At 29.3% G+C, this 17,398-nt stretch overlaps 1 protein-coding gene across 1 annotated transcript; it reads left to right on the top strand.

Annotated features, from left to right (window-relative positions):
- Window positions 1-11,302: 11,302 nt before the first annotated feature.
- On the top strand, window positions 11,303-12,292 carry LOC120251465 (transcription factor RSL3-like). Its single transcript, XM_039259980.1, has 5 exons — window positions 11,303-11,611; window positions 11,703-11,810; window positions 11,902-11,967; window positions 12,046-12,111; window positions 12,197-12,292. Exons 1-5 carry the CDS (start codon window positions 11,303-11,305, stop codon window positions 12,290-12,292), a joined length of 645 nt encoding a protein of 214 aa, XP_039115914.1.
- The last annotated feature ends 5,106 nt before the right edge of the window (window positions 12,293-17,398 follow it).

A 17,398-nucleotide genomic window follows, 5' to 3' on the forward strand; every position in this document is an offset into this window, starting at 1 on the left:
CCATTTGTCATGTTGGAGTCTTGGACCATTATTATTGATGTTGAGTGTGTGAAGGGTTATTTGCATTTAATTTTAGATCTGTTTTATTAATATTTAATCAAAGAATATTTGTTTATATTAGTATTCTATACTTATGATGCAAATATTTTAGTAATTATTCTAAATATTAAAGCGAGTTTTTTATAAGAAAATAAAATTAGTGTAAACAAACTATTATCTATACATATCAACAAGTAGATGTATAATCTTTTGAAAAAAAGTATAATCTTATTTTCTATGGAACAAATTTAATTTTTTTATTATATTTAATTTTTTATTTATATTAATTATGATATTATTAATTTAAAAAAAATTAATTGTATTTTTTTGTGCAATAAATATTTATAAGACTCTGTAAAATTAAAATATATAACCATTTCTATTACACGAGTTGATTAATTATATTGCTTTTTCATTCTATTCTATTTACATGATATTATCTCAAAATTATAAAACTCTAGTACTGAATTTGAAAGATAGTCTAATTTATAATTTATGAACTTTGGAAAGATAAGGCGCATAAGCTTTTGGGTTGATCACATGCAAAAAGTGGGTAAGATTAATGATATGCTATATTTGTTGGACCAAATAAGAAATTAATCCAAACGCGCCGTTTATATTGATTTGGCTAATTATTGAATGGGCATAAGAGTAATTAAGTGAGTATTATGTTTTAATTAATTGTACACTTTGGAAGGAAAACTAGAAAAGATCTGGAAATGGATAGATGGTCAACTTTGGGAGGGGATGAGCTTGGTGATGTGATATGATATGATGGCCACCACAACAAACGATAGCTCTTTTTCTTTTTCTTTTTCTTTTTTTTTTATTTTTTTATTTTTTTATTTTTGAGAAATATGACAGTGTTGATCCTACAAGAAAGTTGGAAGAGGTCGGCGGGGAGTGAGTGGATGAGCAAACAGTTCTCATTTAATTTGCCAATGAACAAAATAAGATATCCATATTAACTGAGAAGCATTGATGAAAGTAGATTTAAAACATGTAAATATAAAATAACAGTGTGAAGCATTAGAATATTATTGGGAATTTGTAATTTGCTATGTGTGCATTGTAGAATTATACGTAAATATATATATATATATATATAATAAATACTAGTTTATTGGTGTCAGATTTTCTGCATATAAGTAAGACTAGGGTTTGACTCCCCATAGCATAGCGTGAAGGCGTGTGATATATTTAGAAAGTTTATGCACGTTCATAATCACTGTGATTTATTTACTTTGTCAAAATAAAATAAAATAAATATAGCTAAATTATATAATCAAATCTCAATTTTTGAGTTTTTGGACAAAAATGAAATAGCAACTCTTCTACTATAAAAACTGTTAGAATAATAAATTTATATTATAAAGTTATTTTATCTTTTATCACTGTTAATATTTTTATATATTTAATTAATATCTTAACAAATTGGAACCAATTAAAGGTTATTAATTTCTATAAAAGGCTGCCCTTAATTACCACGAATTATTTAAACTTATAAATATAAATAAGGTTATAAAAGAAAATAAACACTAAGGTCTCTCATTGGTCACAATTAAACATGCATGTGTGAAGTCGATAGGTCTTGATGTTGAGGAACAGTGATGGCACCAGTGACTCCAAATTTAAGTTAATTAGTGCAGTGTTGACTTATCAATCTTTTGTTGGTGGCCTCATGGATTTTTCACCATCAGTACTCCATATTCTTCTTGTTTATCATATTCATCCATTAATGTGGACCATTCCATTATTCATATATAACCACCTATATATACATGCCTCATATATAGACATAAACACAAACTCACTCTCATGCACTCCATGGCAAAACCATCATTCTTTCTTCTCCTTCTTCTCCTTCTTCTTTGTCACCCTTCTTCTTCATTTTCTTCAGGTATTTATATATATACATATGTATGATATGCATGCAAGTCTTAATTTTTAATAATGTTTTTGTTTTTTTCAGAATATTTATATGTATATACACTTTGTGTGTTTTAATCCATGTAGGTAAATTAGTTGGAAGTATGAATGGTGAAGGAGTTGCTCAAACTCAGAGTGTTGAACTGGTGAACATTAAGGTACGTATCATGCATGCATGCCTGCATGGTTTTAATTTGATTGTGTTATAATGCTTGTTCATTAGGGAAACATGAAACATAAAACAAATGAGAGTCTTTGTTAATCTTATATTTATTACTGCATAAGCTTTTCAAAATGGTTAAAAAGCCTCTATTATACATAGTTTATTTTCTAGCCAGTTTTTCTGAAAGATTTTTTTAATTTCATTTCATGCATGCTGCATGTATAATATATATTATAAGTAACGTCTCCATAAAACTAATACATAATTTAATATGCAGATTAATGAGAGGAAATTTCTCATGGAGATTTCGCTGGATTATGAAAATGGGAAAGCTAATGATGACAATGATCCAATTAAAAAGCCAGGGAATGGAAAGAAGAACCCCTGAATAAATAAATAAATACATAAATAAATAAATAAATAAATGCTCTCTATATATATGCATGTATGTTCCAACAAATTAATCCTATAATATTCCTATATATTCAATAAATGTATGAATTTATTACTCATCTTTGATCACACATATGGTATCAATTTTCATATATAATTTATTGATACAACTCCACACTAATCTAATCTCTTCTCTCTCTCTCTCTCTCTCTCTCTCTCTCTCTCTCTCTCTCTCTCCCCCATGCATGATTGTAGACTTATAATATAAATAAATAAATAAATAAATAAATAAAAGGACACGTATATAGCTGAGTCATATTAATGAATTAATTAATTACAAGTTATCTCTTCTTCTCAAATTGTAAATATATAAGGTGAAGTATAACTAATTAATTAGAAGATCATATATATATATACATAGATAAAATCTGATGTTCTGGCATGATATATATGTTAGGTCCCAACCACTTAATTAGAAATCCCACACAATGCTTTCACTTAGAATCTTAGATCGTGCTGAGATGCAAGCAAATGGATGATTTGCTCCTTACTGATTTGAGAATAATCATTGGAACTTAATATTTAATTTGAGTTTTATCTGTATACATTAAAAACCAAATAATGATGATTATGGTTAGATAAATATTCTTTTCTGGTAATATATATAATTTATATTTCTTTGACATTAGTAGCGGCACATAATTTTCATAAAATGGCATCATATAGTAATAGCAGAGCAGTTAAGATAATTTACTCCAATGTGAGGGTAGAAGGTTGACTCTCTTTTGATACATAGACAATGTATAATAATAAAAAATATGTATATTTAGAATAACGTCGACATTAATGTCCAAATAATAATAATAATAATTTTTATAAAATTTAAAAATTATAAAAATGAATAGTTTCTCATCATCATAGGGAGGTAAAAATCCTAAGAAGGATATTATGAATATCTCAGTATAATATTCTCCATATTCTTGTTGTCCTTTCTCATTCACCAAACAAAATTTTATATCCCCATCCCATCTCAAGCTTCTAATTGATAAATCAGTTCATAATTCATGATTAGATGATGAGTTTATCAAGCCAAAATTAATTCTCTTTGACCACTGTTTTTAGTTTGTTGTTTTAATATAATTATAGTTTATTCACTTTTTTTAAAAAAAATTAATTTTTAGATAACTTTGTTTGTCCAAGCCCAACATATTAATAATAATAATAATAATAATAATAATGATAATGATAATAATAATTCCATCTTTATCTCTCATGGTTAGAGAGAAAAAAAAACATTCATTCTACAAACCAGCTATCACAATGGCATGATTTAAATTCTTTATCACCTAAATTATAATTATAAGTTAAGAACATTCTAATCATTCTTTAAATAGACACACACTTAGAGCCCGGTTTAGAGAACACATTAGCATTTATGGAAACGTGGAACAATGTGTTGACCCGCGGTGCACGGAAGCAGGAGCTGGAGAAAACTACACCATATTTTTTTCCATTTATATATTATTTGTATTATTAGTTTCCGTATCATTTGAAATATTTGTAAAGAATAAAAATTGTTGTTTAACATGCTCCACGTTATTTTTTTAATATTAATGAAGTCAAATTACATAAAATTATAAGCGAAACTCTCTTTAGATATGTTTTAAAAAAATATATAAATTTTATGCGGACTTGAATGTTTAAAAACAAAATAAATTAAAATTTTATTTGATGATTACTCTTTTTTTATTGAAAAGATGGATAAATCATGTAGATTAAAAAGTACATAGAAAGTACAAGCATACTACAAAAGTTAATTGTAACACAATTTCACAAGAAGTGGATAAACTTTTTTGACAAAGTCGATGACGACAAACAAAGGAGACAGTGGAGTGCAGGTGCAGCAGTTCACGATGGCTGAATGACCTCACGAGAATAATTCCCACCACGTATAGCCCTGGAGGGAGAGCGGAGGTAATCCTCACACGAACTCCCAGGGGACCCTAAATATAAATTGTGGTGAGGAGATTCGAACTCGAGATCTCTACTTACAACCAGTGAGTAATTATCGTTTCAAAATTTGCCCAAAGTTCCTGAAGTGGATAAACTTAGCTACAATAAACAGATGAAGTAAAAATTAAATTTTAAAAAGAAACATATGGCCCCAAGGAGGAAATAAAATTTCTAATATTATCTTTTTAAAGGTCCTTTTAGAAAATTGCATGCAATATACCAGATTATATATATATATAATTAAGCAAAAAAATCCAAATCCCCAAAAAGGGTAAAATTTGCATTTTATATTAGGAGAAATTTCATGATTTTTATTTTTTTTTATATACATGAGAAAAAAATTAAAATAAAAGAAATACTACTCATTAGGTTTAATCTTGGCCTGTGGTGTGACTCAGGTCATATGGGAGTGCACACTCTTGTGAAAACCCTCCAATTACCACAAGGTGAATTATTCAATTAAATTAAATGTGGTTGTTATCATTATAATAAGTATAATTTTCCAAAAAAGTTTTCCATTTTCCCATCTATAAATAGACTTCCAAACAAGGCAAAGAAATGACAAAAACTATCTTTCCCTAAGCCTTCTCCATCTCCACTCAAAAGTCCAGGCCAAAAAATGGATCCATTTGAAGATGTTTTAGTGGAAAACTGGAGCTCATTTGATGCTGAAGAGTCCTCCAATTTCATGGTTGAATTGCTTGGTGACCACAACCCTAGTATTGCAATGCAATCCATGTTTTGTTCTAACCATGATCATGCTCTTGATTCATATTTTTGTGCTCAAGAACATCATCCAAGTATTAGCACTAGTACTGGCACTACTACTTGTGTCACTACTAGTAGTGCCCTCCCTCCATATATTCTAGAAAGCTACTCCTTCAGTGATCCTAGTGTGCTCAAGGATTTCAACAGCAATACACAATCCCTCGGCTTTTCCAATGTAGGACAGATGCATTTAAATGGGTACCTGACTATTGGAGACACATCAAGTGCAAAGAGAAAGACTGAGGATTTCCAGAATGCAAGTCATAAGAAGTCTAAGATTAATGCTACAATGGTGAGTGTCAAGTGCATTGGCTAAAGTTTGAGTTCATGTAAGTATTTAAGTATGGATTTGTTTTTGAAATGCAGGTTCAGGGAAGTGTTGCCACTGCCACTGCAGAAACAGCAAACTGGCAGAGCTTTAGTTGTTATAGCTCTGGGAGTGAATCATATGCCTCGCAAGAACTTGATGCAGTGGTGCAAACAAGCTCTTCATCTAAAAGCTTTGAAGTTGTCAATCCAAATGGAAAAAGTAAATCAAGTCGGGGGGCAGCTACTGACCCGCAAAGTCTCTATGCAAGGGTAGAGAACTTTATAATTCACTCAATAACACTAAATCTATTAACTGTCGTGTGATGAACTATAACTAAATTATTTGCATGTGCTTGGATGATTTTGACAGAAGAGGAGGGAGCGAATCAATGAGAGGCTGAGGATGTTACAGAATTTAGTCCCTAATGGCACTAAAGTAAGTATTAGATGACAGGCATGCCAAGTGTTCATTGCTAGCTGGCTACTTTTGTCATGCTTTAGATCTCATTAGTAAAGTATCACCTGACAGGTAGACATTAGCACAATGCTTGAAGAGGCAGTTCAATATGTCAAGTTCTTGCAGCTGCAAATTAAGGTAAAATATCAATATGTTTCTTTAACTAGCAGAATTAAAGTATAAGAAGGAGAATAGACTAATGATTTTCATATTGACTACAGAGTATTGGTGTGAGGATTGTGTACTAACTAGATATTGTTTATTCTTTGCTACTCCTAATTGCAGCTTCTGAGCTCTGATGAGCTGTGGATGTATGCTCCATTTGCTTACAATGGACTTGATCTAAAGATTTTTCCACCACAGCAATGAGAGACAGGAATCACTTTACCACAATCACCAATAATATTCAAAGCAAGTGGTGTTTGTGTTTGTTCTATTTATAATCTTCCCCGTTGTAGAATTTCTATGTAATGTTGTTTATTGCTATAAAGAGATCAAATAGATCTCATCAATATCTTTACCAACTCAATCCATAAAAACAAACATCATAAATAAAACAACAAGCTCACAAAAGACTTGATAATAATGCCTTCAAACAAAGAGATCCACCCAATGTTGAGCAGGAAGAGAAGCCAAAAAGAAAGCACAAGAATTTCAGAAAATCACTTGTCTTCATCTAATGCATCTTACTATACATATATGTACAAAATAAAGCCAAAAAATTTCTTCTCAATATCTTTACCAACTCAATTCATAAAAACAAACAACACAAATAAAACAACAATCTCACAAAAGACTTGATAATAATCCCTTCAAACAAAGAGATCCACTCAATGCAGAGCAAGAAGAGAAGCCGAAAAAGCACAAAAATTTCAGAAAATCACTTTATCTAATGCATCAGTGATGCATCCACTTTACTAGACATACATTGCAAAAGAAAAGGCAACAAATTTCTTGTATAATAAGGTACAATCCAGTTCTATTCCACTGTGAACATAGCACTACATCAGTGTCCCATATGTTTTGTTTTCTCTCTCAAACTGTACAATAGAATTTATCTTTTTCTTTCTTTTTTTTTTTTTTGTCCATCACATCAAAAGGAAACTAAAATGCCAAAAAAATTTTGGGTATTTCTTCAACCAAGGAAATCCCTTCAATTCTAAAATATTCATTCATCATCAGCTAGAGTAGTAAGAATATCACCACTACTCAACATCAATATGCCTCAGTGAATACTACTACAATTCCACAAATCACTCCAACAATCATAGATTGAAACCATACTATCAATTCGAAGGCATAAAAGCAAAGAATCAGAACAAGAAAACAAAATCAAAATGTGATTTATATATGAACAAAGAGATCAAAAAGATCAAACATATAAACGAAGTTACTGGATTTCATAAAGAATGAAATCACCTCAGAGGATGAAAGAAGAGGAGGCCCAGGGCATCGGTGGTGGACTTCTGAGGACATCGGATGGGGAATTCCCAATGCGAGAGAGACCGTGATCTCGCCGCCATTGGAGGGGAACCTTGGGATCATCGAAGCTCTCCAGCGATCGCACTGATGGTTCTCTTTGTGCGCTTCTTTTTTCTTTAGAGCGTTTTGAATGGGTGAGTTTGTTTGTTTGTTTGTTTTTTTTTTTAGAGGGTTTTTTATGAATAAACCCTTGTAAAATCATAGTATTATATTCAGTCCTTCATTTTTTTCACATGCAATGATGCAAATCATTGTTGAAAATATACTTTAGTTAATCCATAAAAAAAAAGTGAGTTTTTTTTAATGCCGAAGCAAATTTTAACTGATAAAACTATTAATTTTTTTTTTATTACTTTTTTCAATAATTTAGTATTGATAGCTTTGTAGCAAATTTTGATTTGTTTGAAGTCGGTTGGAAGTTAGAAATTGGAAGTTCAGATGCTTTCTCAAAAAATTAAAAATAAAAAGTTGTAACTTATTTGGTAAAATTATTTTTTATTCTGTAAATAAATAAATAAATATCCAATATTTTTTTTAGTGAAAAATATTTTTTTTAACTACCTAAACTTATTCAGTCTAAGTTCTGCATCTCAAAAATAATTTTCTTGTAGTTCACGGTCGAAATAAATATTATTTTTATTTTATCTGCCAAAACAACAAAATAACCCAAAAAATTAACTTTTACTAATGATACTAACCCATTTTATAAAAATAAAAAATAAATTAAATGAGATTAAAGGTTTGGGAATTTTATGTTTTTAAAATATTTTTTTAAGCAAGGCCAAACATTCCCTAAATTTATTAGAATGAGCTTAACTAAAAGGTCAACATAAGTCAAATTAGTATGCATAGACAGACAAATTCCACTGGCCCAATGTTTTTTGGGCTTGGTCCTAAATTTAACGAAGACCATGCATTTTAAAGAGCCAATGGAAATTCATGTTTCATAAAAAAGTAATGTTATAGTTATACAGTAAATTGTTCTGCTTCTGGAGCTATTATTTTCTCAAAATAATGTAAATATTGAGTTAACTAATAGAGAATTTCACGAAGATTAATTAAGCCGATGAACTTAATGAAAGATCCAAAATGAAGAGTTAGGGTTTTAGGAAGGTGATTATGGAGCTAAAGCGTGAGAGTGTAAAACCTCTTCATGTTTTGACTTTTCAGTGTTACGGATGATATAGAGATGGCACATTAGTTTGATAATGAAGGGAGAGGGGACCTGATGTTACATTGTTCATGACTTGTACGATTGGTTCACAAGTATTCATTAGAGAGGAGAAAAAAGCATGGGTGGTGAAGATGCCACGTCAATTGGGAGAGCTATTTTAAAAACTTATTATGTGAGTATAACATTATCGTTTATAAAATAAAGATTGATTTTTTAAGTTTCGATCAATGGTTGTTTTGTTATTTAGATTTCTATATAGTACTTTAATTTTTATCATATATATTTTTTTCATTGTTGTAATTTTCAATTTTCTTAACGTACAGTCATATTTTCCACAATATAGCATGTTAACGTAAAAGTCTCATTGATTTATTTTAGATTTTAGATTTTAGATTTCATTAAAAACAAAAATAAAGTTTGAAAAGTATAAATTTGATTATTTTAGTTTTGTTTGATGAAATTTAAAAACTAGGGAGATGACTTTTCCTTTGTTCAATTAGAAAAAATGAAGAAAGATTCAAATTATAGCAAAAATGAGCTAGTACATAGGAGAGCAAGCTCTATGCCTCAAAAAATTAATTTTTTTTGTTTTTTAATTAAATAATGCATGTAATAATTTAAAATTATTATGAATTAAACTGTTCCTTGGATGAATATAGATAAATATAAACATATAATAAACATGACATAGCTCAGCCGTTCTTATGCGTTTTTCATTGAGAAGACTTGAGTTCGAATCTCTCAACTTATAAAATGCACAGTGAGTTTCATGTAAAAAAAACAATGGTTCTTCCTGTTCAAAATTATATAACAGAAAGTTTGAAACCATCATAATTTATACATTTTTATACCTATTTATTTCTTGTCACCTATTGGTGAATATATATACACACATACTACCCGTAAATAGTGAAATTCAATGCATGACTCATGTAGAACCAACAGATTGATAATTACAAAAAAAAACAAAGTAGTTATGCCGTCCAAGCATTCCTTGAAAACATCCAAAACAACAATATATATATATGTAATTTAAGTGATTAATTAACGTTCCATTTGAACACCATTTTAGTAACATTAATTTATATCTATAAAGTATGGCGCCATAAGTTTCTAGAATTTTTAAGAACCTCAGAAACTATAATATTATTTTTCATTTGAAATCAATGCTCATGATTAATTGTCTCTTGAATGATTAAATATTATCAATAATTGAATGAATGGACCCTTCCTATTTCTACTTTGTGACATTAGTATATTCAATAATTGACTGAACCTTTTCTGGAAACTATAATAATAATAATGTAATGTAGATAAATAAAAATAACTTTTCTAAAATCCTATAAGTTATCAAAATTTCAATCTGTGAAAAAATGAAAAAGGAAATAACAAAATGAAATACTAAGGGTCCATTTCATAGGAAATTTTGGAGTATAAGATTACACAAAAAAAATTTTTTATCACCCATTCATTTTGCAAATACAGTAGAATTACAATACAAAAAAATCTAAATACAACACCCATCAATTTTTTTTGCCAAAAAAATATATTACAAAAATTTTATCAAAATTACAGTACAATTAAAAGACATAACCATCTTTGGTTCAAATAAGATGGTGAGATTATTTTTTACATATTTGATATCAACAAAATGATAAAAAATTTGTATTGTCTGTTAAACATTAAGTACAGAATAGTATAAACTCTTGTGTTGGAACACAATCACTTGTACAAAATAGTCTGCATTTCTTATCCTTGTTTGTGGTTTTGTCAGTTAATTTTCGTCTTCTGGCAGACCTTTCTATTTTTCGATCATTGGTCCTCACCACTTCCTGTGGTCCTGTTTGATTTTGTTGTTGTTTTTCACATTTCAGTACCACTTCTTGTAGTTGTTGACATCGTTGTTGTCAATTATTTTTCATTTTTCTGTTTTTGTTCATGATTTTATTCGCTCTCCTTTAATGTAATTGTGATTTGTCCACTTTATAAATTAATAATAATAAAAAAAACTGTCACTGATACTGTAATGTATTGCATGTGTTCTTATTTGCTTATCAAACTGGACCCTAAAATAAGTTTATTAAGACAAAATTCCACTTACAAGATCCCATTCCCCTTAATTATTCCTCCTGATTTCATTAATAAAATCATAACCCTTCTCCACGTTCTTCCGGATATCTCTCTCCTTCACCAAATTAAAATTTCCAACTCATTTTAAGCTCCAAACTATACCTCCCGAAAATCTCAATGACATCATTTAATGATTAATTAAACCTTAATCCTAAACTAATGACTCTCTAATCATCCACCTTGGACTCTTAGACTCCTCAATGGGACACCATTAACACTTTCTTATCATATAGCCTAAACTTTATTAACAATCTTATAAATGTTCCAACTTCCTTTCTTTTATCAAGTTATTCTTCAAATTCAGGTTGTAATGAGTTGTACACTGTGAGTCCCCACATTTGACTCTCAAGTACACGGTTTTGATCTTCATTTATTTATTTATTTTTTAAAATTTATAGACATATTAATAACCTCAAAGACAACAAACAAGCTAAAGTACCACAAAATGGAGAGCTGTAGCTCATTCAATGGTACATTATCAGATGAAGAGTCTTCCATTTTTATTTCTCAATTGTTTGGAGATCAAAACTCAAGTTTTGGAATGCAAACACTTTGCTTGGAGGATGCTAATTCATACTTATGGTCACAAGAGCCTCATTTTTTTAGCTACTCAATGGATGCATCAATGAGTTTGATTGATAATTCATCAAATAGCACTGCTCTTGATCTTGAAGACAACTTAAGTTCAAAGAGAAAGAATGAAGAAGTTGTTCCTCTTGAAATTCTTAAAAAGAAGCCTCGCATTTCGAAAAAGGTATCAATCTCTTTTATGTTTTACAAGTACTCTAGTCTATATAAATACGAAAAAAAGAAAATCAGTACTGAGTTGTTTAACTGTAATGCAGGTCGTGAGTGAGTCGACTTGCTCGAAAGGATCTTCGAGTATGAATTTGAGTTGCAAAACTAGAGCAAGTAAAGGAACTGCTACTGATCCTCAAAGCCTTTATGCAAGGGTGATTATATGATTAAGTTTTTTCAGAAATAGTTTGATTATTTAAAGTATCGATGTTTTACTGATACTTTAAGGTTTGATTATTTCTGCAGAAAAGAAGGGAAAGGATCAATCAAAGGCTGAGGATTTTGCAAAAACTTGTGCCTAATGGTACTAAAGTAAGTGATAAATTATTTATTTAAATAGTTTAAATAGTGTTTAATTAATTCTATGAAGTGATTATAATTATATGACAGGTTGACATTAGCACAATGCTTGAAGAAGCTGTTCAGTATGTTAAGTTTATGCAGCTTCAAATTAAGGTAATTAAAAACTAAATTGTTATGTTACTGAGATAATTTTGTGATGTATGAACTTAATTAACTTTTTCAGTGTGATTAATTGCAGTTATTGAGCTCTGATGAGCTATGGATGTATGCTCCATTTGCTTACAATGGTATGAATATTGGACTTGATCTAAAGATTTTTCCACCAGAAAAATGAAGGCCATTTGTGATTTATTTATTTATTTTAATGTAAATTGTGTATGTGATTAATTATTTTCCATGTTATACTGGCGCTTGTTGTGTTTTTTTAGCAAATTTTATGTGAATATTAATGCCTTCCATATTTTATTAACTACAATCTCCCATTGGATGATAAAAAATAACAAACAATATTAAGCAAAAGGAAAAAAACACACATTTACATGAGAAATTCAAAATTGGGAAAATAAAAACCCTTGTCGAGTAAAGAAATGATTTTAAGTGAAAATTGAATATAGTGGCCGCGAATTAATTTGTCAAAATTATTTTTATTATAATAAGACTCTAAAATATATTTAAATAGACTATAGTCTGAGTCTCAATTTGACTTAGATTTTTCCAAAAAATTCTCAGAATTTAAAAAATCATATAAGTCACATTGCGAACTTTTCAAATCATATCAAATAGAATTCGAGACACAATCTCTTTACACTTAAAAATATAGTAAGCAAAAAATTATTTTTATTAAAATGAATCACAATAAAACAAATAATATAATAAAAAATAGAAATATGAGAAATATATAGCTAGCTATATCTCAATATAAATGATGGAAAACACAATGAATAATAACATAGTTAAAATATATACACATCACTGGATAAAATTTCTACATCAAACAAATAAAACTATTGTTATCATCGAAAATGTTCCTCATGTGTCTATTTCTTTCTAAAAAAAATTATTGAAAGTTAAAAGAAATATAAATAATGAAAAAACTAATCCACTAAAACTTGGAATATAGTCAAGGCCTTATCCTAAACAATGTGGGGTTTGCTAAGATTCATATCATGGTTCTCTTCAATGGTTCATCTAGTTGCATCATCCTCCCAAATTATTGGCACTTTGGAGAACAAGGGTTGCACGAAGACTCACTAATTATTAATTGTTATTAATTTTTTTAATCAAAAGTCGGCACACTGATCTTTATGTGATTAATTAAAGAATAAGTCAGTGAGGGGGGTGTTATGGATTCTTACAGTGATTAGCATATTAGTTTTTGGCTCCCATTTGCTAATTATAAGATTAATAAAGTTGCCATCACTTGTTAAGCACCAGCTCTAAACATTCATTAAGTTAATCAATATTGATACTTAAGTCAACATAAGACAATGAACTTGCCGGGTACCTTCCTTTGATTTGCTAACCTCGTGTCATTTGAGGTTTTAAAATTTAAAAGTATTTTTACCATTATTTCAAATTGTTGTCTATTAATTTTAGTAAAGAAATATTTTGATGAGCAAATAAAGTTAGTGTGAATAAAACGCTTGTAACAGCTTTGGATTTATTTATTTATTTTTCACAAAAGTGAGAAGCACATAAAATAAATTAGAGATATGCATATAGAATTAATGATAGTTTGTCAATGCGCCCTCACTTGACTAACATGGGGATTGAATTACAACTCTATTCCCACAGTTAGACACTTGGTATTGTTAGTATATATTATGTTTATTTATTAATTGTCTAATTTTATGTGGGTTTTATAATTTCTTTATATGTTGATGATAATGATATGATTATTACTGTAGATGATGTGGATAGAATCGCTAAGTTAAAAATGCAAATTGGCATGTGATTTTGAGATGAAAGATTTGGGATCCTCTCTAACACTCGCATAGTTGATATGCCTCTTGAACTTAATGTTCGGTAATCTCCTTCTGATGGTGTTTCATTGTCAGATCCTTTTATGTACAGTACTTTGGTTGGTTGTCTCGTGTACCTCACTATCACTAGGCCTGATATTGCTTATGTAGTTCATATTGTTAGCTAGTTTGTTGCTTCTCCTTCTACAGTTCATTGGGCGGCGGTGTTTTGTATTCTTTGGTATCTTCGAGGAACACAATTTCAAAGTCTAATTTTTCCTTCCACATCTACTCTAGAACTACGGGCCAACTCGAATGCCGATTGGGGTGGTGATTCTTCCGATCATAAGTCTACTACTAGTTTTTGTATATTTTTGGGTGATTCTTTTATCTCTTGAAAGAGAAAAAACAAACTGTTGTCTCTCTCTCATCTACTGAAGCAGAATACCGTGTAATGGAATCCACTACCGCTGAAATTGTTTAGTTGTGTTGGTTACTTGCCGATATGGGTGTTTCTCTCTTAAACCCCACTCCCATGTATTGTGACAATACCAGTGCTATGCACATTACATGTAACTTTGTTTTTCATGAGGCACCAAACATATCGAGATAGATTGTCATTTTACTCATCATCATTATCAGAGTAGCACCATCACATTACCTTTTGTCTCTACGTTCACGCAACTTGCAAACTTGTTCACCAAGGCGAATTCCACTCCACACTTTCAATTTTTGGTTAGCAAAAACTCTCGATGCTCTCTGTTAAATGTATCTTGAGTTTGAGGGGATGTTAGCATATTGAGTTTATTTATTAATTGTCTAATTTTATATGGGTATTATAGTCTTTTTATACAACAACTTATTTCAGTTTGGCTTTATATACGCTTTATTTTGTACTCATTATTATCTTTTTTCCCTTTTCAATAGCAAAACCCTAATTTTCTCTTTTTCCCTTTCTCTCTACTTTATACTTTGGTCTCTTTGCAAAAAAATTTTCTTGCAAATTTAGTTTTTTATCAGGTATCACTATTTTTAACCTGAGTAATAAAAGTTATGTAAATCAAATCAATATTACTAGACCAAATACCTTTTGATTTGGTTTGAATTTTTCTAACTATGAGATTGTTTACAGGAAAATAATAATTATTACATCTAAATTAACAATAGAAAAAAAAACCTATATAAGAACTGAGTTATATATATATATATATATATATACATTAACAGACACTAGACCCAATATTTAAACAAAAATAAAAAAAAATGATAAATATATGAATGTAAAAAAAATACGTAGAGGTACATAAACCAAACATGGCCATTGCTAGTGATTAAAATATGAGATTAAAAAAAATGAAAAATATGAGCAAAAACGCAGAAACAGGAAGTTAATGAAGTGAATTGACCATGCCCTATATGGACTTGTCACTTCCCCAATTTGAGTATTTTTTTTTTAATTTTGAGCTAAGATTATTTTAAATTTTTTTTATGAAAATAGGAGAACTGAAATTTTATATAAACCCATTTTTTTCTTACTAGCTTTTCCTTCATATTTTTCCCCCATTTTTTATTAAATAAATATTGGAGCTATTAAAAAGTAATATTAATATTTTACAATTTCAGAAAATAATAATAATAATATTTTTACAATATAAATTTTCCAAACAGGGTTCTTGAAATGATCATGATTACCTAGTTAGCATTCATATGTCAACCATTATATAGCCCAATGATATGACATAAGAGTACAAAAGAGAGTAAGATTCGAATCCTTCCTTTGGTAGTACTATTTATGCTCTGTACACTCATGTATAGTACTGTTTTTTACTGTTCAAAGTCTAAGTGTGGGTCTCCTGTGAGAGAAACAGTGTTTCACCCCTCCAAAGTTACATGGCAGGGGAATTTTTCCAAATAATCTATAAATCACCGTAACTGGTGTACCTCCATCATGATTTTTTTACTTAGACGATTCCTTTAATAGGGGGGCATTTGTCACCTAGTAAAAATAATAATAATAAGCATCCATATCAACATCCACATTATTTAAAAAATCTTTTCCGAATGTCTGCCATATAAATACAAATTACTTTTTCAAATTACTTCTCCCTGCTTTTGCATTTTAGATTTTTTTTTTCAAAATAAACGGCCATTTAAATAACAAATGTAATAAGTCAAAATAAAACCATGAAAGTCACAATGAAAAGAAAAAACTAATTATTAGATTAGAAGTCGTGTACGCATGCTTTACCCATCAAAAGGTTGTGCAGAGGATGTCAAAATTATGCTTGAATGTGAATTGTAAAGCTTTCCGCTTGCTCCTTTTCCAGTTTGGAGCCACAGATTATGATTAAGTTTTTTTTATTTAAGAAAAAAAAATATTACCTCAAATTAATTTTTAACAACGTTGAACACATTTCATATTACTATTTAAAAACTTTTGACTTAATAGCATTAACTAATCCTTATCCACAACCAGAAATAAGCATAGATCAACCTTTCCTTGTCAAAAGGAACCTTTCAACTTGTAAATGCCCACAATATATATATATATATATATATATATTTTGTATAAATAGCCGAAATGTTATACTAATAAATCAAATAAAAATATCATTACTCTTTGACTTCAGGTTAAAAAAAAAAAAATTATTTGAGAGGATAAACACTGATCCTGCACTACCTCCCTTATAAACCTATTTAAAAAAAGCTAATTATTTTAAATACATATTTTAAAAATTTTAAAATATTAATACCAATAAACATTTATTATTGTTATTATTAAATTTGCAGTCAACCTTTACAAAAATAAATCCCCAACTCAATATTTAATTTTTTTTATCTCTTTTTTCCCAATCAAATATGGAATGCATACTCAACTATAACAATTATTATTATTATTATTATTAATGTTTGACAAATGGGACAAACACATACATAATGAGAGGATAGAGGCAATGGCAATTAATCTATACATTCTCACCTGATCAATAAAGGACAGATTTGTAAACTCACTTTCACAACCGGGGACCTTCATTCTATTATGTTAAATATTTTTCTAAACATAATAATTAAAGTCTTACAAATCAAATCTCACCCACTCGGTTATTATCATCTAACCAAAAATTTTTATAATAATAACAATTATTATTATTATTATTAATTTTTTTATGTAATGGAAAATTGAAAGCACATGCAATTCACTGGGCAGGTGAAAATAAAAACTAATATTTCAACCAGATGAGACATGTTTGGTGGAGGTGAGCTTGAGGTGCAGTACATTACTGGCCATACATACAACTTCTGCTATTTTTGGCTGCATTCTTCTAAAAAGGTACCAAGATTCTCATAATCCACTCTCACCCTTTTATTTCTCTTACGGATCCTTACACCACTTCACACACATCCACAAAAATTTTCTTTTTTCTTAAAAAAACAAAATAATTAACTTTATCAAGATATTTCTTATATAAATACATATA

This window comes from Dioscorea cayenensis, chromosome 20 (genome assembly GCF_009730915.1).
Source record: "Dioscorea cayenensis subsp. rotundata cultivar TDr96_F1 chromosome 20, TDr96_F1_v2_PseudoChromosome.rev07_lg8_w22 25.fasta, whole genome shotgun sequence".
NCBI lineage: Eukaryota > Viridiplantae > Streptophyta > Magnoliopsida > Dioscoreales > Dioscoreaceae > Dioscorea > Dioscorea cayenensis.